The sequence below is a fragment of the Chiloscyllium plagiosum genome, unplaced genomic scaffold, assembly GCF_037043375.1.
Source record: "Chiloscyllium plagiosum isolate Xiang-an unplaced genomic scaffold, Cpla_swu_hap1 HiC_scaffold_1, whole genome shotgun sequence".
Lineage (NCBI taxonomy): Eukaryota > Metazoa > Chordata > Chondrichthyes > Orectolobiformes > Hemiscylliidae > Chiloscyllium > Chiloscyllium plagiosum.
In genome coordinates, this window is record NW_028270139.1 from 3,185,436 (window position 1) to 3,211,385 (window position 25,950).

At 46.0% G+C, this 25,950-nt stretch overlaps 2 protein-coding genes across 3 annotated transcripts in view; one reads left to right on the forward strand and one right to left on the reverse strand.

Annotated features, from left to right (window-relative positions):
• Nucleotides 1-25,950, reverse strand: part of LOC148152056 (uncharacterized) — a 288,374-nt gene that overhangs the window by 134,467 nt on the left and 127,957 nt on the right. The gene's annotated exons all lie outside the window — the stretch shown is intronic.
• The window catches only part of tmem154 (transmembrane protein 154), a 174,325-nt gene that overhangs the window by 131,526 nt on the left and 16,849 nt on the right, over nucleotides 1-25,950 (forward strand). Inside the window, exons 3-6 of the mRNA XM_088000175.1 lie at nucleotides 380-802; nucleotides 10,018-10,054; nucleotides 14,071-14,156; nucleotides 20,897-20,954. Of these exons, the coding sequence (XP_087856301.1) occupies nucleotides 380-802; nucleotides 10,018-10,054; nucleotides 14,071-14,156; nucleotides 20,897-20,954 (604 nt within the window). The remainder of the gene's footprint in view (nucleotides 1-379; nucleotides 803-10,017; nucleotides 10,055-14,070; nucleotides 14,157-20,896; nucleotides 20,955-25,950) is intronic.

The following is a 25,950-nucleotide window of genomic DNA, read 5'->3' on the forward strand; positions in this document are numbered from 1 at the left end:
TACTGTGCGACCAGATTCTATTTTATAATTCTTTAATAAAACACATTCCAGAACAAAGAAAGGTTGATATTTTGGGTGAAATGGAGTTGGGTTTTGTGTCCAGCAGTTCTGCCTGTCACTAACCCCATCAAAGCTCACGGGGTTAAGAGTATTATGCATGGAATGGAGGGTATGTGCACCATTACAAACTTATCTGAAGTGACAGTCATATTTACATTTCTGCCTTACACTCCCCTGCCTCACCCCTGCTTTAGAATCGGGAAAATCAAAGCAGAATTGTGAAACCAGGCACACATTCTCTAGAAGAGTTAAGACTTGCTCTAGGTTCATGCACAATACAAACAACATTTTTTTTTACTTCTCCGATTCATTTCAACAGGTTATTCATCAGAAAAAAATGAAACAACCACATCAATGATTCATGCAACCCAGTCAGCTCCATCAGAAAAAGACAGATTTCTTCCATTATCGACAGCAATCACACATCATGGTCTCTGTACTAACAACAGCCTCACATTACCAGTGAGTAATCAAGCATCATCAACTGTTTCACAGAACACATCTACAAGGAGATTTCTGGAAGCTTTCCACAAAGGGAATGCTGCAAGCAGCAAAACCACCGATGAACTACTGTGGAATTCTACATCTCCAACGATCTCCCCGCCAGCTACTAAAAATATTGCAAAGACCCCCCTGGAGAACAACAAAGTAATTTTGATGATTGTGCTTCCAATTCTGGGTCTTGCTTTGGTTGGTTTAGTGATAGCCTTCCTGATAAATCATACTCATGAGAAAAAACAACGTAAGCAATAACGTTTTGTTTTATTGATTTGCTGAACCAAACTTCATGCAAAATAGTGTTATATTTAAATGAGGAAATAGCACACAGCCAAAAGGAAATGATTGGTCTGTAAAGGAGGAAATGTTGTTATTCTTGAAGAAGCATCGTTCTCAGTTTGTTTTTGGGGCACAATAGGGGTCAGTGATTTTACTTCCCAATGAAGTCAATGCAAAGTACCCCTGAACCAGACGAGCAGCCACACTGACCTTGTCAATTTCCAATCCCGAATGTTTGGTTAAAATTATCCCCCAGTGTCATGGATTCATACAGCCTTTCAACCAACTCGTCCATGCTAATCACATTTCCTGAAATGAACTAGCCCCATTTGCCTGCATTTAGCCCATATCCCTCTAAATCTTTCCAATGCATTTACCAGTCCAAGTGTCTTTTCAGTGTTGTAATTGAGCCCGAGTCTATCACTTCCTCTGACAGCTTGTTCCATTAATGCTCCAGCCTCTGTGTGAAAAAGTCACCCTTCGTGTCACTTTTAAATCTTTCCCCTCTCAACTTATGCCCTGTAGTTTTGGACTCCCCACCTGGTGAAAAGATTTTGATTATTCATTCTATCCATGCCTCAATCATCACTTTATGAAGCTGTATAATACAGACACTGGAAATCTGAACAAGTTGAATGTTGGGGTAGAGTTGCGACCTTATCTCTATCACTCCTTCTACATGCTCCTGCTGCAAGCAATGTCCTGGGAGGTCCATTCAAATGAATCATCAAATTCTCTTGGTTTGGAATGCCTATTTGTTTGAACCAACTTAGTCGATGAATCTTTATTTGAAAAAGAATTTTGAAACTTCAGGCTTATGTTGACTGTAATATCTTTTCCTTTGTAGTTGCATTGTCCCTATAATTGCACATAAACCTCATTTTAACCAGAAGGTAACAGTGAGAGATGGGCCAACAGTATGAGCTGCAGGCTCATCAACTTCTAAGTTCAATTTAGTTGTCCCAGGGCCTTTTCCTTCCCAACCTTTGGTGCCAGCCCACCAAATGAACCAACAAATGAATTGGGCCAGGAATCTATGGTAATCATTCTTGATGTTTTCCAGATAATATTCAGTTGGAGACTGGGAAGGGCTTTAGACTTCACTTGTAGTGGTCAGAATAACACTGTTGCTCCATCTGACCAAACAAATTTTAAAAACAAGATCAATTGCTCCTGTTTTTTTTGGGGCCCCCTGTTCTGTGCCAGCTACTTCACACCAATTACTTTTATTGAGGCTGCCCCTGGATGCTAACAAAGCTATTCCTAGTCATGTTGGGAAGACAACAGCAGATTTCAACTGCTGAGTTTGAAAGTGGCCCATGTTTGCCTGATGAGGTATTTGCTGATTAGCAAGAGTGAGGATAGTGCAGCAGAAAGGTGCATGATCTGGAATAATAGGCTCAATGGGCTGAATGGCCTCCTGCTGCCCCTTTGTTTCCTAATTCCTTTGTTTCGATGCCTCTGTTAAAAAGGTGCGTAGCATGCGAGTGAGGATCCAGTGGGTAAGTCTCTGCAGAAACTGCACTACATTGGTTTCTTTGTAGCCTGTGATGGGTTGAACTGAAGACTGTATAATTCTAAATAACAGTTGAAAGACTGAACTCATTGCAACAAGAACTGTTAAGATTTTTTTCAAATCTCTGAGGATGCTGTTCTTTATATCCATTCATAGGATATACAATACTTGGTAAATATTACACAATTCACAATTATTTAGTGCAGTCAGAAAAGAACAACTCATTATGGAATGTTCTCAAGGGGACTAACAGTGAAATATATATAACAAGCTCTTGATAAAGAGAGACCTGGTCTTCAGTGGCCAATCTGTCACAGATCCTTATTTATTGAGAAAGATTTGAATTAACAATCCCCACTGTTTGCCAAATGCAACTTTTTGTTCTAGCCATTTTTCAAGGTATGTTTTTCTCTCTCTGATCAAACAATTTGGTGTCTTCAAAGCAGTTGTCCATTTAGGAGGTGTGTTTCTGGGTAATCAGGAGACCCAAGAACTGCATTCAATCAGTATGTTATTGAAGACACAATTCCTTGGATAAATGAGAATATACATTTTGGAATTGTTCCTTAAAAGTATCAATGGCTAATCTGAATCGACACAAATTCTGGAATGTTCTTCAAGTGTATAGACAAGCTGTTCTGAACTGATTTAATAACCAACTCAATGTCGTTTCCTCATTACATTGCTTCCCAACAGAGAGGAATTTTAATCAGACTGCGATGGATTTGTACCCAAGTGAACTGGCAGTGTAGTCACTCAGTACTACCTACAGCTCTCATCCTTTTAAAAACACAACACAAAAATCATCTAATTCGAAACTAATTGGAATAAATCAGTCATATCCTAAGGTATTCTTGCATAGCTATGTGCAACTATGGCTAACTCAGAATCTGGGATTTTAAAAGAAATTCATTCAGGGTGTGATGTATCATTGGCTAGGCCAATATATATTGTCCATTCTTAAGTACCCTGCAGAGGGTATGTGTAAGAGGTCCTTTTTAACTCCCTCCAGGCCCTGGGAGAGGTAGTGCTCTATTAGTGCTGTTAAGGAAGTTAGCACCAGGAATTTAACATAGTGACACCAAAGAAATGGTGATCTGATTGGATGTCAGGATGGTGTGTGGATGGCAGGGGAGTTTGTGCCATTTCCAGGCTTCTACTTCCCTGGTGCTCTGGGTGGCAGAGGTTGCTGACTTGGAAAGTGCTGTCAACAGACCCTTGGCGCATTACTGCAATGCACCTTGTCCACATTACACACTGCTGACACTGCGTGATAGTGGGTGGAGGGAGCGAATTCTGCTGCTGGTGGGTGTGGTGCCAATCAAGTGGGCTGCTTTGTCCTGGATGGTGTCAAGTTATTTGAATGTTGTTCAAGCTGCCCCCATCCAGGCAAGTGGGGGAGTATTCCATCACACTCCTGACTTGTGTCTTGGGAGCAAGAACTGGAAGACAGGAGATTTGTTACATTGTGAGTCATAGAGTCATGGAGTCATGCAGCACAGAAACAGACCCCTCGGTCTATGCCAGCCATAATCTCAAACGAAACTAGTCCCACCTGGCCCATGACCCTCCAATATCCCTTATTCATGTACCTATCCAACCATCTTTTACATGTTACAACTGCATTTGCGTCCACCACTTCCTCTGGAAGTTCACTCCACACACAAACCACTCTCTCTGTTTAAAAAAAGTTGCTCCTCGTGTCTTTTTAAAACCTTTCTCCTCTCATCTCAGAAGTGTGATCTCTAGTCTTGAAATCCCACAGCCTAGGGAGAAGACTCCTGCCATTCACCTTAACTATACACCTCATGATTTTATAAACCTCTATAAGGTCAACTCTCAAACTTCTATGCTTCAATGAAAGGAGTCCCAGCCTATCCAGCCTCTCCTTATAATTCAAACCCTTCATTCCTGGCAACTTCCTGGTAAATCTCGCCAGCTTCATAATATCCTTCCTATAACTGGGTGACCAGAAATGGACACCCTACTCCAGGACAGGCCTCACCAATGTCCTGTACAACCACAATATGACGTCCCAATCCTATTCTCAAAGGACTCAGCAATGAAGGCAAACATGTGCCAAAATGCCTTTTTGACCACTTGGCACTGAATTCCAGGCCTCTGACCTGCTATTGTAGCCACAGTGGTTACATGGCCTGCCTGATTCTGTTTCTGATCAATTGTGACCAATGCCATTGAATGTCAAGGTGAAATGGTTGGATTCTCTCTCGTTCGAGATAGTCATTGCTTGGCACTTGTCTGATATGAATGTAACTTGCCAGTCCAAGCTTAGATTAGATTAGATTCCCTACGGTGTGGAAATAGGCCCTTCGGCCTAACAACTCCACACCGACCAGCCGAAGAGTAACCCACCCAGACCCATTTCCCTCTGACTGATGCACCTAACACTACGAGCAATTTAGCATAGCCAATTCACCTGACCTGTACATTTTTTGGACTGTGGGAGGAAACCGGAGCACCTGGAGGAAGCCCACGCAGACACGGGGAGAATGTGCAAACTCCACACAGACAGTTTCCCTAAGTCTGGAATCGATACTGGGACCCTGTCCAGATCTTGTTGTATTTGAATATGAAGTGCTTCGGTATCTGAGAAGTCATGAATGGTGCAAACATTCCCAAATCTGACCTTATGATGGAGGGAAGGTCATTGACAAAGCAGCTGAAGATGGTTTGGCTTAGGACACTACCTGTAGTGACGTGCTTGGGCTGAGATGATTGATGTCCAACAATCACAACCATCTTCCTCTGTGTTAGATACTTACATCTATTGTTCATAAAACACAGAAAGAAATTCAATATGCTTTGAACACAAATACGAAACAGTGGGATGTTAAGGTCTTTCTCAAATTTCCAACCTGAACTGCTTATCATCCACCCGTCATACTTAGCTTGCTACTTAAAGCACTCAAGCACAAGTACTTCTCTTTGCTAACATGTTGATGCTGGTTTCCTTTCTGAAAGTGGGCCTGTTAAGAATATCATACTGATAGAGTGTGTCGAGCTGGAAATGTGTTGCTGGAAAAGCGCAGCAGGTCAGGCAGCATCCAGGGAACAGGAGAATCGACGTTTCGGGCATAAGCCCTTCTTCAGGAATGAGGAAAGTTTGTCCAGCAGGCTAAGATAAAAGGTAGGGAGGAGGGACTTGGGGGAGGGGCGTCGGAAATGTGATAGGTGGAAAGAGGTCAAGGTGAGGGTGATAGGTCAGACTGGGGTGGGGGCGGAGAGGTCGGGAAGAAGATTGCAGGTTAGGAAGGCGGTGCTGAATTCGATGGATTTGACTGAGACAGGGTGGGGGGAGGGGAAATGAGGAAACTGGTGAAATCCGAGTGCATCCCTTGTGGTTGGAGGGTTCCTAGGCGGAAGATGAGGCGCTCTTCCTCCAACCGTCGTTTTGTTGTGGTCTGACGATGGAGGAGTCCAAAGACCTGCATATCCTTGGTGGAGTGGGAGGGGGAATTGAAATGTTGAGCTACAGGGTGGTTGGGTTGGTTGGTCCGGGTGTCCCAGAGGTGTTCTCTGAAACGCTCCGCAAGTAGCCTCTGGGACACCCGGACCAACCAACCCAACCACCCTGTAGCTCAACATTTCAATTCCCCCTCCCACTCCACCAAGGATATGCAGGTCTTTGGACTCCTCCATCGTCAGACCACAACAAAACGACGGTTGGAGGAAGAGCGCCTCATCTTCCGCCTAGGAACCCTCCAACCACAAGGGATGCACTCGGATTTCACCAGTTTCCTCATTTCCCCTCCCCCCACCCTGTCTCAGTCAAATCCATCGAATTCAGCACCGCCTTCCTAACCTGCAATCTTCTTCCCGACCTCTCCGCCCCCACCCCAGTCTGACCTATCACCCTCACCTTGACCTCTTTCCACCTATCACATTTCCGACGCCCCTCCCCCAAGTCCCTCCTCCCTACCTTTTATCTTAGCCTGCTGGACAAACTTTCCTCATTCCTGAAGAAGGGCTTATGCCCGAAACGTCGATTCTCCTGTTCCCTGGATGCTGCCTGACCTGCTGCGCTTTTCCCGCAACACATTTCCAGCTCTGATCTCCAGCATCTGCAGACCTCACTTTCTCCTCCTGATAGAGTGTGTCACCCACTGAAACATGTAATAATAATGAACTTTAATGGATGGAAATTCTGATGCACTTGTGCATGAATCCTTATATATGCATTCCTAATGACTGCACTTCTCTCAATGCAGAACTGAAAAATTATTTTCAACCCATTTTTAGATATGAATTTTCATTTTATTTGAAGGAATTTGTCCTTTGTAGTCTCCATTACTCAAAGGCACTGTTTCTGACTGATATATAATTCTCTCACTGCTTGTCGTCCTTGCATACCTCACGGTAATGGCTGAGCAGGCAGATCATGTCAGCAGATGGGTGGTTGGGTCAGTGATGCTGAAATCATCTCACACCAGTGCCAAACGCTGGATTTCAACCACACAGGGAAGGCAGGATATCAGAAAAGGGGCAACTTACATCTCCCTTGGCAACATGCTCCAGTTTGTTCCTATTTTAATTCAGGATCTGCTGGAAGCTGTCCCTGTGGAAGGTGAGGGCCCTATGCCAGAGCAGAAGCGCTGGCATGATTTAATCTGCAGTCACATCCACATGCAGAGCTACCAGATAAACCTGACAGTGGACAGGACTGGGGCCAAACTAAAACCCAGCAGAAGTCAACATTTATATATTTAATGGTTTCCCTGAGTGCTGTGCAAAGGAAGGTGTGTCAGCAACACATTGACTTCTGCAGAAGGGTTTTGAGTGACCTCGATGTGTTTTTTAAGCATTCCTATAAGTGAAGTGGCCAGTTAGGTTTTCAGAAACAAACACGACCACATTTATGGGCTGGTTACCTCAGCAGCAGAACTACTCCAACAATCCCAAAACATCTTCACAATCTGAGACATTCTGGGGGAGCACCGGGGATGAGACCTTACGGGACAGGCAATTTACAACCTCAGGAAAAGAGTACTCTGCCAAGTCTAACTTCATGGGGTACAAAATCATCAAAAGAAAAATTAATGATTCAGTTTAGGAAGAAAACACGTTAAGTTCATTTTCAACCAATCAGTGTCTATATAAATCAGTTTTAGATCCTGAGAATACCAGTAATAATGGAACTGGTTTCTGCTTTGATTTCATTTGGAAGTTAACCTTTGACCTTCTATAGGTGTCAACGATCTGCCAGTAACAGGAGGAAGGAATAAGGTCAATGCCGGGTAGTAGTGGTAACTCTGGGTTAGAAGAGTTCAGCTTCAAGTCTCACTCTAGGGTTTAAACAGAGAAATCAAAACTGAAGGAGTGCCACACTGTTGGGGGCGTTATATGGTTCGAGATGGCTGTTTTTTGTTGGAGAAGTTAAACTGGGAGTCTGTACGGTGGATATAAGAGATTTAATGTCGTATTTTGGAAAAGAGCATTGGAGGTTTCTCAGGTGTGCTGGCCAATATTCACCCCCTCAATCAGTATCAGAAACAGATTGATCCAGACACCCTGATGGACAGGCCATTTTTACACAGTCCAGATTTTCGAGCTGCACTTTGGGCCAGGCAGAGTTCCGGATGCAGCGGATTCTTCCGGAATGGCCAGATTCCTTGCAGCAAATACACAATGTAGGGAAAAGTCCTCAAATTCAAGTTCAAATTGGAGAATTTGAAGGGTTTAAATTCAATCAAGCAAGGAACGATTATGGGATTAAAAACCTTTTCTACCTTCTCCACATTCACATCCCCCTAAACTCACCCACACCACATCCACCACACACTCATCCTGACCCCTACATACTCACCTCCACACACCAACCCTATCCCACATACTCACCCCCAACCTCACACACCGACCCCATTCCCACACACCGACCCCATTCCCACACACCGACCCCATTCCCACACACTGATCCCATTCCCACACACTGACCCCATTCCCACACACCGACCCCATTCCCACACACTGACCCCATTCCCACACACTGATCCCATTCCCACACACTGATCCCATTCCCACACACCGACCCCATTTCCACACACTGATCCCATTCCCACACACTGATCCCATTCCCACACACAGACCCCATTCCCACACACTGACCTCATTCCCACACACAGACCACCGACCCCACACACCGACTCACCGACCCCACACACCGACTCAATCCCCATACACCGACCCCATTCCCACACACCGACCCCATTCCCACACACTGATCCCATTCCCACACACCGACCCCATTCCCACACACTGATCCCATTCCCACACACCGACTCCATCCCCACACACTGACCCCATTCCCACACACTGACCCCATTCCCACACACCGACCACCGACCCCACACACCGACTCAATCCCCATACACTGACCCCATTCCCACACACAGACCACCGACCCCACACACAGACCACCGACCCCACACACCGACTCAATCCCCATACACTGACCCCATTCCCACACACAGACCACCGACCCCACACACAGACCACCGACCCCACACACTGACTCAATCCCCATACATTGACCCCATTCCCACATACTGACCCCATTCCCACACACTGACCCCATTCCCACACACTGACCCCAACCCCACACACCGACTCCATCCCCACACTGACCCCATTCCCACACACAGACTACCGACCCCACACACCAACTCCATCCCCATACACTGACCCCATTCCCACACACTGACCCCATTCCCACACACTGACCCCGACCCCACACACTGACCCCAACCCCACACACTGACCCCGACCCCACACACTGACCCCCGACCCCCACACACTGACCCCTCCGCCCCCACACACTGACCCCCCTGCCCCCACACACTGACCCCTCTGCCCCCACACACTGCCCCCCCGCCCGCCCCCACACACTGACAGCGATCCCATCACACTGACCAAGCCCTCCTCACATTTCTCCCATTCCAGCACTGCACACAACTGGACCCCACACCCTACTGAACCATTCCTGACATGACATTTATATCGCCCTGGAGGGCACCTATTCTCACCCTTGATTGGACAACACTCCACCTGCCAATACTGCCACCCATCCCCATCCCAATCCTCACATCCAACTCATCAACCCACCCGAAGCACTCAGACCCCTACCCGATACTCCCCCTTTCACTTAGCTGCTCCCCTGACCCCCTCAGCCTTCTCCACCCTACCCTGCCAGGTTACCTCACACTGACCTGGCAGATTTACTCACTGTCAAAGTGGCTGCTGAATGTTTAATCATGTGTTCAGCTGTAAAGGAGAGTGTGGTTCCACACTGATTCCCTGCACTTCTGGAAGCCAGGTTGGTTCCTGCTGTTCTCTCTTGTCTGGGAATCCTTACGGCAAATCAAACAAGAAGGGCACTTTTAGTCTAATGTGTTTCGGAAAAAGAATTCCTGGCCCTGACTGGAATTCCTGGGCCCTGGTCTGATGATGACCTTGCAGTTTGCAGGGTGTAAATTAGTCATGGTGTTTCTGTCATTACAACGATGTCTGTGTATTTTATGACTGGGCACCACTTGGACATTATTGGTGTTTGTTAAATATGCTCATGAATACATTGTCTTCCTTTATTTTCAGAAAACATGCTTGAGTACATATATTTACTTAACATGCAAAAACTTTATATATTTCAGCTCTTAATCATGAGATTAACAGTGAAAATCCAGCCAGGTATGGTGTTTAAGCTGTTTATAACATTTTACAAAGACTACATAAGAAATATACACATTGAAAAGGTCTGTTAATAGGAATAGTTTCCCAGAAGCAAGCAGTAAATGTATTATAACAGTGTCCTTTCCACCCTGTCGTGAATTAATCTATAATTCTGGATGGTGTGTTTTCTATGACATAGTTACTGTTAGAGACGACCAACCTAGGGTCTACCACATTTGTGCTACTGTGGAACCTATCTGAGCACTTTCACGCTATCATGGTTTTCACATGTTCAGACACATTGTGCCTCACTTCCAGGGAAATGGATTTTGAAACAGGCTTAGAGGTAGGAGCGCTATACAAGACACCTAACCCCTGGTAGCCCCAGGCAGTCTCCCATCCAAGTAATCAATCAACTCTGGTTCTTCTTAGCTTCTGTGCTCAGATTATTTCAGAATACTGTGACTAAAGGCCATTATAAATTGCAACAATTATTTGATAACTGCTAATGAGTATCTATTAAGGGCAATCAATCCCTCACAACTAGTCAGACAAAAGGAGACGGTAAACCAGTCAGTCGCTCTGTATCATGACCTCTGTTCCACTGAAGGAATCCCTGTCCAGTCCTGTCCAGTCCTGTCCAGTCCTGTCCCCTGTCTTCCACAGCTGCCTCCCGACACTTTCAAAAGACTGTAATCTTCGACTTTTAACTTTATTTCTTTATTTTTCTACTTAATACAATGTTTAACTTCCACCATTGTTATTTCTTTCTATCGTGTTCTTAAGACACTGTAGCTAGGTACTTGTACCTAAGATGGTACCTTGTTGTGGTGACATAATGTACTTTTCACTGTACTCCTGTACATGAGCACACATGGCAATAAAAATCTAAATCTAAATCAAATCTTCCTTGTAATCCTTCAGAACATTGACTGTTGAGCATACTGGGACACTCTTAAGTTCATAAAAAGTATGATATAAATGGAAGTCTTCCTTAATTTCTTCCCCTGTCTTTTTTTCTCCATTTGATTCCGACCCCTTTGCAGTTTCACACCCCGATCAGTGGTTCTGTCAGTGCTCCAGTTCTCAGGGACCACTCACAATGTGGCTGGGCACACTAAAGGCAACTTCCTAACCTTCTCTCCCATTCCAGCATTCCTTTTCCCAAAATTCAAAACTGCGGCAACTCATTCCAGAAAAGTTCTTTTTTAACAATCTAAAGGTAGCTGATTAAGCTGTGCTTGGTCCATCTGGGACTGCAGCCCAGTAGGAGATCAGTGAATGTGATTGGTCCACCCTGAGACTGCAGCCCAGTAGGATCCCAGTGAATGTGTTTGGTCCACCCTGAGACTGCAGCCCAGTAGGAGACCAGTGAATGTGTTTGGTCCCCCTGAGACTGCAGCCCAGTAGGAGATCAGTGAATGTGATTGGTCCACCCTGAGACTGCAGCCCAGTAGGAGACCAGTGAATGTGATTGGTCCCCCTGAGACTGCAGCCCAGTAGGAGACCAGTGAATGTGTTTGGTCCCCCTGAGACTGCAGCCCAGTAGGAGACCAGTGAATGTGATTGGTCCACCCTGAGACTGCAGCCCAGTAGGAGACCAGTGAATGTGATTGGTCCCCCTGAGACTGCAGCCCAGTAGGAGACCAGTGAATGTGATTGGTCCACCCTGAGACTGCAGCCCAGTAGGAGACCAGTGAATGTGATTGATCCCCCTGAGACTGCAGCCCAGTAGGAGACCAGTGAATGTGATTGGTCCCCCTGAGACTGGAGCCCAGTAGGAGACCAGTGAATGTGATTGGTCCTCCCTAGACAGGAGCCCAGTAGGAGACCAGTTTGGGGAAAGTGGTGTCCATGTCAGTACAAATCCTTCTTAACCCTGTGTGACCAGAAAACTCATCAGCTGCTCAGGTGGAGGAAGAACACAGAACTTCCTTCAAACTCCTACGTACAGGTGGGATGAGAGCAGGTTTGTGATCTAGACTTGCACAGAAAAACATTTTCTCTTAACTTCAGAAACCTGGGCTATGCCCCTCATCTTGACCTTCTGCTGCACATCATTGAAGGTCAATGGGTCTTGCTATTGAAAGTGTGTCTGAAGTGAATTGGAAAAACAGAAACTCCCAATGTGGGAATGCCTATCATTAACCCCTTTGGGTGCTCTCCTTTGATATGTTTGAGCATGGAAGAGATGGACAGAGATTCCTCCTGTTATTAGGCAAACCTACAAAACTGCAGGAATGGTTGGCAGAGCAGAATCAAGTCTCTGCCACCTTTTGTTGGGTTCTGGTGAACTCTTTCTGAAGTTGCAGCTGGGGTGGGGCCACATCCAACCTGAAATTTAGGGACCACATCAAACTTTTCTGTTCCACTATATAACTTCTCCTATAATATTTCCAGTACTTCATTATCAGTTTACCACTGTATGACACAGAGTAAACTGTCAGATTAAATCCAGCTATAAATGGAGAGATATTACACATGTAACTGCTTTGTGTCTGTGATATTCAGAGATGAGTCAGCACTGCTTCCTCCTTGTACAAATGACTTGGAATCAAATGGCTGCTCAGTACATCAATTGAAACTTAAACTGCTCCTATGCAAGGCCTGCCTGATCATGCATTAGACAAGTACCTGTTTATCAAGATTCATGCCAGAGATTCAAATACACATCCAAGCCTCCAACCTGAGAGAAATGTTTGTTTCTCACTGGTTATCAGACTGCTGTCAATGGCTATAAAAATTCAGAGTTTACCCTGTGAATTTTGATATTTTACACCACGGACATTGTTGTGGTTTACTCTGAAGTTAAAAACTTTTGATTTCCACAAACTTACTCAAACAGAATGGGAGGGGAGAGGCAGGAAGGATAGTATTTCAGGCACTTATGATACTGTAGGGTGAACTGTCTCCATCATACTGACACTAACCAGCAGCTGAATAGCCAGATTTAACTGTGCAACTGATGTTTATATGGTTTTTACAGATGTATTAGGTTTGGAGTATTTTAAATACTTTTTAAAAATCGCCTATTCAATCTTTTGTCATACTAGCCTCGACTAAATTTGAGCAGCTCACTGAGCGATCCAGTAGCAATGAAACTTGTTTAAAATATGACCACAATGTAGAGTGCTTGAGTGTTGCCAGTGCTGATACAGTAATGGATCTTTCTTTGTTCAGTATGATCAATTGTACAGACTGGTCTCACCCAACAGGATATCAATGGCTGGTCAATTTGTCCTTGTCATGAGATGTCCTTGAGCAGCTCAACAAAATCGACCTGACTCACAGGGTTTTGCCGCAGGAGAGAGAGAGAGAGAGAGAGAGAGATAAAGAAATAACCAATAGTTTACACACTCTGTGTGCACTAACCATTGTTCCACTCACTCACCACTGAGGGCTTGAAGTGGGATATCTTTGCTTCTTGCCCTCTCTTGCTACAGTGGAAGGTTCACAGTGTAACTAGAAGATGTCAAATACCCACGCAGTCAGAGAACTCCTCCTCCTTCCTGCTCAAACCTGTTGACATGGGCAGGGCAGCACTGGGGCTTATGGCCCTGGCATCTCTGAAACCCCTTGGAGCTTCTGAGGCTTGGAAACCTGGCAAAGGAAGAGGTCCAGTGGTCGCTATGGTAACAGCTGTGGGCCAACCAAGGTTGTGGCCTTTGCCTTCAAAGATTTGGCAGGTACAAAAAAAATGTTTTCTTGCCTTAGTTATTGACTGTAAGATCACCTTTGGAGGTAGATATCTGACAGCTAGCCATAGAGTGTGCATCTGCTCTATGTATGAAAATGACTGGACATCCTTGTGGCTATTCATAAAACCAGGCACCAGTACCAGAAGGTAGCAGTGTGGAGGGAGTAGCTGGTGGGGCATGGTTTTAGAATTCTAGTCAGGATTGTGCCTTGAAAACTTTCAACTCCAATATTCTTGACAAAGTGAAAAACTGCGTACTGTTTGGCAGACCATTTATGACACACTGCTTTTAAAACGGTGAAGACATGAACAGCTCATTGTGCGTTTCCTTCCTCAGCCCAATTTTTGAGGATGATGTTGCCTCAGTGATGGAAGTTGAAATGGATGAACTTGACAGATGGATGGGCAACATGAGGAAGATATGTAAGTGCAGAATCCAAAAGTGCGTAATTCCTCAATAGCGATTATTTGCCTTGTTTAAATAATTCTCATCGGTTCTCTACAAAAGTGATTGTAGGATAATGGGTTTGCAGGAAGCCATTGTTTTGAATGTGATGTGTATTGACATGACAGAACTCCCTCTACTCTGCTTTATCTCTTTTACCACTTTCTTCTGCTGCCAACCCTCTCACCCCCTCCTTCACTAATCTCTTCCAACACTCCATCATTGTAACATCTTTTAGGAGAAAGTGAGGACTGCAGATGCTGGAGATCAGAGCTGAAAAATGTGTTGCTGGAAAAGCGCAGCAGGTCAGGCAGCATCAAAGGAGCAGGAGAATTGACGTTTTAGGCATAAGCCCTTCTTCAGGGCCCTTCCTGATGAAGGGCCTATGCCTGAAATGTCAATTCTCCTGCTCCTTTGATGCTGCCTGACCTGCTGTGCTTTTCCAGCAACACATTTTTCAGCAGTTGTAATATCTTTTGGCCAAATGTGACACACTTTAGGTTCTAGTGGAGAGACATTGGGTTGGGGTTTGCTGCATGACTCCAAGGCCAGGCAGTAGTAGCTGGCAGGCAGCAGGTGCCACTTTCGTTCCTTCAGGCTCACGTCATCTCACAGCTAACAGCCAATCAGATCAGGTGAGGAACAGGGGCCGACCAATGGAATGGTAAACACAGGAAACAAAGATGGCAGCGGGTGATGCTGGGGCAGGAGCAGGCACCCTGTTTAAGGGTCTGCCCACCTTACATAGACAATCGCCTGTCTCACTACTGACTGCACGGAATGAACTGAGCAAAAACCTTCAGCCAGAATGGCAGGATGGAGACATGGGAAGGTGGAGTGACAGTTCACTGTCCAGGCTACAATTCCAATCAGGGTCTTCCTTCCCAGGGACCAGAGGAGGGATCCAGCCAGACTGACCCTGAAAGTCTGGCCAGGGATCAAAGGGGAGGGTCAGCCAGAGAATTTGGGTCAAGCATATCACTGCGCTCCTTCAGCCTGCCAAGGTGTGGACTTGATAGGTCATATCTCTCGGTCAGCAAAGACCGTACTCTGCCAGAAACATAGCAGCAACGTGGAGAGAGGTGCCCAACTCTCACTACTGATGCCCTTAGCCCCACACCTCTTGAGAACGGTCATATCTCCGAGGTATTTGTATAGCCCTGTGAGACCAAGGCTGCCTCTAATGTGGGTGATGTGGGGCGGCCTTCTGTCTTGTGTGAGCAAGTCACAGCAGGGGAAGGTCCAAGCCCAGCATAGGGCCTGCCAAACCTATAGGTTCCCAGCCCCGTGAGCAGGCTCTGGGCATGGCACAACAGTAAGGCAGCCTCCCACTGACCGTGCCAACCAAGCGGGTGAATGAGTGAGCACAGGGACATAGCGGACGCCTGGACGCCCACAGAAATGGCAGTTGGGAAAAGGAGACAGGCAGCCCTTGACCTTTTGGCGTTGCTGTTATCTGCTGCAGGCCGGGGTCTGGCTGAAGAGTGAAGAGCTGGAGGGTCTGGGGAGGAATGGTCCCTGAGGAGGAGGAGGAGGAATCCTCAGGGGGTGCATTTCCTTCTTTCCATTCACCAGCATGAGTGGTATCACCTGCTGGCTCCCTGTGGGATCAGATCCCCAGCCTGGTCTATCATCAGGCCCAAGGCATTCCCTGTGGCTGAGGGAGGCTGTGACAGTGAAGCCACTGACAGTTCAGGGCCTGGGGGGGAAGTCTGAGTTATAGGCCGAGCCCTGGGCTGCTGCTAGGCCTCAGGCATTGTTGGTAACCGACCCAAAATTGCAGCAAGAAGGGAAGCAAGAAGCAGCTCTGGAACCGCCGGGTGTGGATAGTGGATGAGTGCGTCAAGGCCAGGAGTGATGATGGGCTTCTTGATCTCTCCCATTGAGAGGGTGGTGACATCCACGGGCAGCGAGATACAAGCGACCATTGCGTGAATTCCAGAGATACACACAGTCTTACAAACGATTGCTTTCTCCATGAGCTCAATGTAACACTGGCACTGAACAGTCCACCTACTCCAGCTGTAAAATGGAGGATAAGTCTCTGGTAAGTGGCACTAAGAGTTCCCGTGATGGAGCCCTGTGTGTGGACAGTCCCTCACAGTGCTCTCAGTAACTATGATATTAGCAGCAGTGGGTAAGAGTGGGTGCTGCACACCAGTGTACCAGGGCTGAGTGGCTTTCGGGTCACCAATCCCGAAGGCTGCGTGATCCGTACCTGCCTCCACTCCAGCTGGAGGTACGGGGAATACATTAAGGAGAGCACCTCCACAATCTCAGCAGGTCTGGCAGCACCTGTAAGGAGAGAAAAGAGCTGACATTTCGAGTCTAACTGACAAAGGGTCAGCTCTTTTCTCTCCTTACAGATGCTGCCAGACCTGCTGAGATTTTCCAGCATTTTCTCTTTTTGTTTCAGATTCCAGCATCCGCAGTAATTTGCTTTTATTAAGGAGAGCACCTCACTGTGCTTACATCTCACAGGAGAATGGAAAATATGGACAATACGCCATTACGTTTTCTATAAAGGGTTCACATGCAAGTGTTGCTTCCCTTTCCAATTCTTGCTGCCCTCAGGGGAGCCCCTCGCCAGCCTCGCTTTCTTGTATAGCTGGAAGCAATGGAATAACACTTGGTTCGTGAGCTCTCCAGTCCCACCACTATCAGGCAGGGACCTGGTTACTTCAGCTCACCACTTGTTCCAAGGGACCTCAGTGTTGGAAGCCAGGCACCAACATCTGTGTTCTCCATAGACACCAACCACACGCACCTCACAGTCACAGCTCTGATGAAGAGTCATCTAGACCCGAAATGTTAGCCTGCTCTCTCTCCATGGATGCTGTCTGACCCGGCTGTGATCTCCAGCATTTGTTATCTTTGTCACAGTCACTGACAACGGCTTCTGACGTGAATGTTCCACAGCCTGTATAAACACACATGGCATCTCTCTGATCCACCCGCAGGAGGCTTCTGTACCTCAGACTGCACTGACAACTCACATTGTAATGCAGCAGCAAGGACACTGTGCTCTCAGGTGCACATGCACCCAACTCCTGGACTGCACCAGGCTGCACCTCTGAGCTCTTCACTCACTCTCCCAGCACACACTCACTCTGAGCTGACCTGGATGCTCACAGTCTTGCACTGCCTTGCCCAGCCTCTTTGAGAGGTAGCTATTACAGGAAGTGAAAGTGGGTGGCACAGTAATCACTGTTGGTAAAGATGGGGCCATTTCCCAAGTGAATGAGTAGGCAGTGCAGAGGGCATGCAGGGTTACTGATGTTGGGGACTGAGGTGGGCGTTGGAAATTTTAAAGACAAGAATGTGAGACTATTTCATTGGAGTCTTAGGTTACAGACTTTTAATTTAAAAACTGTAAATATTGCAGGTCGTAAGAATGTAATTGCAGGTGCATTATCGCAGATTTAACTGATAAATTTCAGATGAGATTTGTGCTTATGCAATATTTTATATATATATATATAAAATATATATCTATGGAAAATGTTAAGATGAACTTAGATGAAAGTTATCTGTATGTTATGGTAATATGTTTAAAGAGTGGAGAAAAATGAAGCCATCTTTTCATTATGATGGTGCCTTTTTTCTTAAGGGGTGAGGTGTTATGAAGGTTTAAGAGATACTGTACTTTTACGAGAGTTGAGGGACTGAACAAGCACATAGAGTGCTGGAGAATTTATAGCGGCTAGCAGTACCTGGGTGGCTATGAAACAAAAACCAAATTCAAATTCGGCCAATCAGTTTAAATTATGCCCCAAAATACCAAAGCTCCAATCACTTTTGAGTTTAGTATTGAATTTAACACAGATGAAACGATCAATGCTTTGGGGTATAAAACCAAAAGAAAAAAGATCTACAGGCTGCTAGTGAGAACTCTCTGCAAGGTACCTGTCTGGAGAAGGAGTTTGCACAGAGAGAAACATCAATACTGACCTGGAGAGCAAATCTACAAAGAGAAGATTCGACAGCTGGCTGGGTTTGAAATTTGAATTTTTCAGTAAATCTTAATCAGGGGGTTTATCAGACCTGTATTGTGGAGGGGATGGTAAAAGATAGGTTTAGGAAAATAAGTTGTTAATAGTTACAGTTAATTATTCTCTGTTGGGCTTTAAAAAATTAAACTTGTTAATTTTTACTTTAAGTAGTGACTTTTGGGATAGTTCTTTGCCTCTAGAATTTTCACAGATGACAGAATGGGTTAAATCATTTCTGTGCTGCTGGTTTGAACTAGCAGAGGGGTTTATCCTGTGTCGTAACACTAGTTAGAGGAGATGTTCCACGCCAAAGTGAGAGTGCCCTGGTAGGAGTGGGAGCAGGAGCACAGTTAGAGTGAGGATGAGGACTCAGAGAGAAATGATGGCGGAGTGGAGAAGGTCATTGACGTTTTTCTGACAGCGCTGGGCGTTTATCCAGACCGGTGAGACTTCACCGGGGGCCTGAGAGGAAAGCCTAGAACAAACCGGCATGCTCCAGCGTTGTAGCTGCCACCATCAACCCTGGGCGAAGAGGAAATCCCAATCAAAATCCCATTTCCCAGCACTTCCTGAACCTGCCCACAAAGTAGGACAGTGACCCCGCTACATCAGCCACTGTTAGGAACCATAGAGGGCAGCTCCAGACTGACAGTGCGTGCCCAAAGCAGGTTTATAAAGTTGGCACCAGCATCAGGCATGCTAGACCTTGTTCTGGGTCCAACGAGTGGCAGAATAAGGCTAGACTTGGATGAGCAGGTAGCCGTAGGGATGGGGTAGGTGGTTAGTTAGGCAGGTTTGGCAAGATGCAGCGAGAAAATGCATTCGGCCTCATGGAGGGAAACCCTCTATGAAACTTGGTGAACTAACATTTCGCCAAAAAAGATAAGATTCAGCCCAAAGCTTTAGGGAATATTTTTGGATGGGCATCAGGATTGTAAGAAGTGTCAATGTACTAGCATTTCCTGTCCCCACTTGTTTGTATCTTACTGAGTCTTATCCAAAGGCTCAGGGGGTCAGGCAGCAACATCGATGTTTTGGGTACCAGCCCTTCATCAGGGCGTCATCAAAACATCGATTTTCCTGCTCCTCAGATGTTGCCTGACCTGCTGTGCTTTTCCAGCACCACTCTCTTGACTCTGCAGTCCTCACTTTCTTCTTGTGCAAAGTCTCCACCATCTTGTGTCACCAGGACAGCAGAACCCTCCACATTTCGTCCTTGGAGGAAGCATCACTATCCATGGAGGTCTTCAGTGAGCAATGCCTCCCCCTTCAGGAGACCTTTACAGGGGCATACTGAGGACCTGCAGCAGACTGATTTGGGCTCCAGACCTCCTGCTCAGGAGCTCATTGGCCTTGCTGGATTGTCACTCTGTTTGACCTATGATGGATTGTCCTGTATGTTGCACCTGTGTGTGGGATTCTCAAAGGCCTGAGAATCCATGTCTTTAGTAGGTAGCTCTTGTCCCCTAGTTTCCATCTTTGGAAGACACTTGTGACTTTTAAAGCTGCAGCACCTTAGACTTCTGAAGTACACACATGTCACGGCTGCTACACAAGAGCTGGAGACAGTCCTGAAGGCTCTATCTCCCGAGGTCACAGACCAGTTAGACACTGAGTGAGTGGAAAGCCTTTCTGGTGATGAGGGCCTGGCTGGCCCCGGGGGGTGCCCAGCAATGGCCTTGAAGCTGGTAGATCCTTTGACCTGATTGTCACCTTTGGTGCTAGGCACCAGTTATCCCCCCTGATGTCACAAAGAGCTGCAGACAAGGAGATTGTTCTGAGAATCTCTGCAATATTGGGAGGTGTGGTTCAGAGGCACAGTGAGCTTTCAGCACCTTTAGTATTGGTAGCTCACTGAACCCCAGGGATCCCAGCTCATCCCTACAGGATGGCACAGAGTTCCATGGCTGCGACATGAGAGATTTGCAGTGTTCACTGCGAGCTAGCCAGTCAGACATGAGACTCTCTCCTGGGATTAGCCTGTTCTGCAGCAGGAAGCAGTCGCCATATTCTTCTCTGCATTTCCCTGGCCTTCCCGCTCTGATGTTGGTCCTGTTGCAGGCTCTGAAGTTGGTGATGCTCCACTGCTGCGTGCCTCTGCTGCTGCTCCTCCTCAGTGGAGAATCTGAATCGTGGGTAGATGAGACTCTTGGTAATTGGGTCTCTCTCTTTGTGGAAGGCCTTCATTATAAGAGACAAACCCCACCCTGACCTCCAGGCAGTGCTATTACCTTTCTCCACTCCGACCTTGTGCTTACCCTGCCTCACCTACAATGGCTCTCTCAATGGCTGTCTCAGGGAACCAACCCTGAGCTCTTGCTAACTTGCTGCCTTTTTTAACCCTGTCAGACTCCGATGTTCCATAATCCCCATGTACCCATGGCAAAATCAGAAATGCGCCATGAAATTCCAGTTAACCTGTTTCTAAATGTTTTAATGCCATCCCGGCTGCACTGATGTGTGAAACGTTTGTATGTTTGCCATTTTCATTCACATCCGGAAGCAAGGTATGGACGTTGCGGTTCCAGTCTGACCTGTTGTGTTTTGATGTTAGCTTTCCTTGCCTGTGTCCTGAGTGGCGCTGTGATGTTTAGCTCTGTTTTAAGCTTAGAAAGAAGCTTAGGAAGTTCTCAAACGAGGAGTCCACCAGTCAGACACGATGTAACATTTGATGTGTTGAAGCGTTCCATCTGTGAAATCCTAAATAATTTCCTAAATCCTTTCAGCTCCACAAGACAGTTTACCAGACATCAGTGAAGAAAAAGACCTGAAATCCAAATCAAGGTAGGTGACAGAGAGAAAGTAAGAGAGAAAGAAAATCTCAGTTTTAAATTTCTGAAGGAAAATATTTCGCTGTATTTAATTGCTTTGACAATGTAGCATATAAACAAATCATGAATAATTTTGAAACATTTTGCTGGTTACAGGTTAATCAAATAATTTATCACATTAATCACATTTATATAGTAATGTATTTCATCACACTTTCCACTGGAAAGCCACAATTATATGAACTGTGGCATGCTCCAGCAAGAACTAGCAGGAAGTGGTTCCGACTCATGTGACAGACAGCACAAGCACAGAATACAGCACCAGAGGCAGCACAAAGACTGGGTTCAAAAGCAGAAAGATGATTCATTGTAACTTGGCAATGAGAATTAAAGGGAGTGTTACGATTTAGTTTGATAATAACAAGAGCTGTGGCACTTCCAAATTCTGACATGTTGACACTGTAAGAAAGCAAGAAGCCAACATCATCTATAATTGAAAAGCCCTGTCATGAAAGAACAGTAGGTGGCATGGTGGCCCAGTGGTTAGTACTGGGTTAGTACCCGGGTTCGATACCAGCCTCCAGTGACTGTCTGTGTGGAGTTTGCAAGTTCTCCCTGTGTCTGTGTGGGTTTCCTCCCACATTCCAAAAATGTGCAGGTCAGGTGAATTGGCCATGTTAAGTTGGCGATGCTAAATTGTCCATAGTGTTCAGGGATGTGTAGGTTAGGTGCATTAGTCAGTGGTAAATGTAGAGTAATAGGGGAGTGTGTCTGGATGGAATACTCTTCGGAGGGTTGTTCTGGACTTATTGGGCTGAAGGACCTGTTTCCTTATTGCGGGAATGTATAAAATGTATATGGCTCAGTGTTTAGTATATTTCAGGGTTAGAATTCAGCTTTCAAAACAGGAAAGTACTGCAAAGTCAAAGTTTATAGGAATGGAGTTCATTTTCTCAGCACCACCATGGTCATGCTTTCAGTGGTGCACGGCACTGGCAGCAGGTAAAGGCTGTTTGAAATAGTTTCCACAAGGATATGGCCAGTTTGGCTCAAAGGCCTGTGGAGAAGTGCTATCCTAACCAGCTGATGGAATGGAAGATCCCAAATTTGGGCAACACCTGTGCCAACAACAAAGTTGCACATCACTGTAGCAGGGTCAGGGAAGGTGACCTCTGCCCTTCTCTTCCTTTCAACAGCCAAGCAGCTAAAACACCGGTGGGAAGTTTTGATCATTTTCTCTATTGCAAAGTGTTGAAATGGAATCTGGAATGCTTTTCAATGTGATTTTTGTTGAGTTCCTGGATTTAGCAGGGAATACTGTCAAGCCCTCACAGAAAAGACAGAGCAGTTGGTGATCCTGATAAAGACTACAAAGGTAAAGGAAGATGGTAGTGACCATGCCTCAGTGTCCATAGCAGGACAGAGGGATGGAACAGAGGATGTGAACAAGATCTATCAATGCCCTCTACCAACTGGGCACTGGACTCCTCCACTGCTTGTTGGCAGAGCTGGGTCTGGATGGGTTACTCTTTGGAGGGTTGGTCTAGACTTGTTGGGCTGAAGGACCTGTTTCCATGCTGTCTGCGAGTGGATGCACTCCTTTCATTCTTCTTCCTGGCAATGGATGCACTAAACATTCCCCCTCCCCCCCACCCCTCCCACCCCCCTCAGTGGGTAAAGTCCACTTATGCCCAGTGACACAGCTCGTGCAGGTTTTAATGCTGCCCGCATTGAGGATGCCAGTATGTGAGCTGGTGGCAGCCTCAGACTCAGTGGTGGGGCCTATTTTTCAGGTGCTGTGCAGTTGCTCTCTGTCCCCTTGCTGGGGCTTGGCAGGCTGTTGGAAAATGAAGAAATCTGAACGGGCACATTATCGTGAAGGAAGGGTGGCTGGGAAGCAAGGTGACAGGTTCATGATCACACCATCAAGCAGCTCATTCCTCACACACAATCGAAGGATAGGAGGGAGCTGGCAGTTGTGTAGAAAGCTGGGCACACACCATCACCCTCAGTGATGCCACAGGGTCTGTCACACAGCCCACACCATGATGTGAAAAAAAATCACCTCCTTCACGGGGGGGAAGGCGGGGGGGATGGAGATGTAGGTGTCCTTGTGTCCGGACAGCACTGCACTGCTCCATTCAACTGTGTACTACATTGTCCTGCAAGAAAGAGGGCAGTGATTGTGTAGCAGTGTGTTTAGTGTACCTGCCTAGGGAGAATATGTGAGAGTGATTGGGCTGGGGGGGAGGAGGGGCTCGCAGCCATACAGCATGTCTCAATGAGCACTTCAACATGATCACCCTTTCACAAAGCCACATTGTCTTCACCTGATTACCTTGAACTCTTCTAAGTGCCCTGCTATAACTTCTTCAATAACAGCTTTTAAACATTTCTCTTTGACAGACGTGAAGCTGAGTGGCCTGACATTTCCTATTTTCTACCTCCCTTTCTTTTTGAATAAAGCAGTTACATTTACGATCTTATAGGATTGCCCCGAGTCAGGGGAGTTTTTGAAAATTAAGACCAATGCGTCCACTATCTCACTAGCTACTCCTTTTAAAATCCAAGGATGAAGTCCATTAGGACTTGGGCACTTGTTGGCCCACAGCTCCAACAATTTACTCATTTCTCCAGTGAATGTGATTTTCCTGAGTTTCTCTCCCTTCTGTTTTCTGAGTAATCACACCTCTCGATTCTGGGAAATCCAAGATGGAGGGTGGGAAAAATTTCTAACTGTAAGGGCTGCTCCTTTTTTTGCGGTATTTTTGGTGTTGGAGGTGACTTCCTCGAATCCCAGGAGCAGCAATTCCTGTTTTATATGCCGTTGCATTGTTTTGGAACTTTGGGAAAAAAAAGTCAAAACAACAGCAGTTTTAAAAGGGAGAAGAGCAGACAAAGGAAGCACATGGTGAGGAGAGTGCAGGGGGAGAGGGGGGGGGGGTGGAGAGGGAACCTGCACAGTTACCACCTTTGCTGTTTGAATTCATGTATCGCTGGACATTGGAGTGCATCTGGGAAAATTAACAAACAGTGAAATTCACAACTAATCTTGGAGGAAGTGTTGGGCGAAATTCACAGCACAGAATCAGATAAGTTAATTGTTGTTTTAAGTTTGTCCAAGAGAAAGGCTGCAGTAGTGGGTACAGTGGATTCTTTCTTCATTATATGTTTTTGGAGATAAGTTTCTTGATTAAACTTAAAATATAAGCCATAGCTATTAATTTAACCTGGGGCAGTGTTTGTAAAGGAATAAGAACTGTGTTATTTTCTGGGTCTGTAGATTGCGAAGGAGCAAAAAATGGCCTTTGCAGTGATATGTACTTCTTGTCAGATGTGGGAGTTTAAATAGAGTTTAAGGGTTACTGCGGATTATATCTGCCATAAATGCTGTTGGATGCGAATCTTATCAGATTGAGTGGATCGGTTGGAGAGACAGATAGAAGTGATGAGGAATTTGCAACAGCAACAGTATGTGATGGATGGCAGGGGGAGAGTCTCAGGAGGGAGAGTCTCAGATACAGTCAAATAGATGGGTTAACTCCAGGAAGGGTGAGAGAGGTCGGCACCTAGGGCAGGAGTCTTTTGTGGATATACCCATTTCAAACAGGTTTGCTGTTTTGGAAAATGTAGGGGGTGATGGATTCTCAGGGGAACGTAGCACAAACAGCCAAGTTTCTGGTATTGAGACTGGCTCTAATACAACAAGGGGTACGTCAGCTTCCAAGAGATCAATTGTGTTAGGGGATTCTCAAGTCCGAGGTACAGACAGACGTTTCTGTGGCCAGCAGAGAAAAAGCAGAATGGTGTGTTGTTTCCCTGGTGCCAGGATCAAGGATGTCTCAGAGATGGTGCAGAATGTTCTCACGGGGGAGAGGGGCCAGCAGGAGGTCATCATCCACATTGGAACCGAAGATATTGGAAGGGAAAAGGTCGACTCTAAAGGGAGATTACAGGGAGTTAGGCAGAAATTTAAAAAGGAGGTCCTCAAAGTAGTAATATCTGGATTACTCCCAGTGCTATGAGCTAGTGAGGGCAGGTATAGGAGGAGAGAGCAGATGAATGCATGGCTCAACAGCTGGTGTATGGGAGAAGGATTCACATTTTTGGATCATTGGAGTCTCTTTTGGGGTAGAAGTGACCTGTACAAGGAGGACGGATTGCACCTAAATTGGAAGGGGACTAATATACTGGCAGGGAAATTTGCTAGAGCTGCTTGGGAGGATTTAAACTAGTAAGGTGGGGGGGGTGGGACCCAGGGAGATAGCGAGGAAAGAGATCGATCTGAGACGGGTACAACTGAGAACAGAAGGGAGTCAAACAGTCAGGGCTTGCAGGGACAAGGTAGGACTAATAAATTAAACTGCATTTATTTCAATGCAAGGGGCCTAACAGGGAAGGCAGATGAACTCAGGGCATGGTTAGGAACATGGGACTGGGATATCATAGCAATTACAGAAACGTGGCTCAGGGATGGGCAGGACTGACAGCTTAATGTTCCAGGATACAAATGCTACAGGAAGGACAGAAAGGGAGGCAAGAGAGGAGGGGGAGTGGCATTTTTGATAAGGGATAGCATTACAGCTGTGCTGAGTGAGGATATTCCCGGAAATACATCCAGGGAAGTTATTTGTGTGGAACTGAGAAATAAGAAAGGGATGATTACCTTATTGGGATTGTATTATAGACCTCCCAATAGTCAGAGGGAAATTGAGAAACAAACTTGTAAGGAGATCTCAGTTATCTGTAAGAATAATAGGGTAGTTATGGTAGGGGATTTTAACTTTCCAAACATCGACTGGGACTGCCATAGTGTTAGGGTTTAGATGGAGAGGAATTTGTTAAGTGTGTACAAGAAAATTTTCTGATTCAGTATGTGGATGTACCTACTAGAGAAGGTGCAAAACTTGACCTACTCTTGGGAAATAAGGCAGGGCAGGTGACTGAGGTGTCAGTGGGGGAGCACTTTGGGGCCAGCGACCATAATTCTATTTGTTTTAAAATAGTGA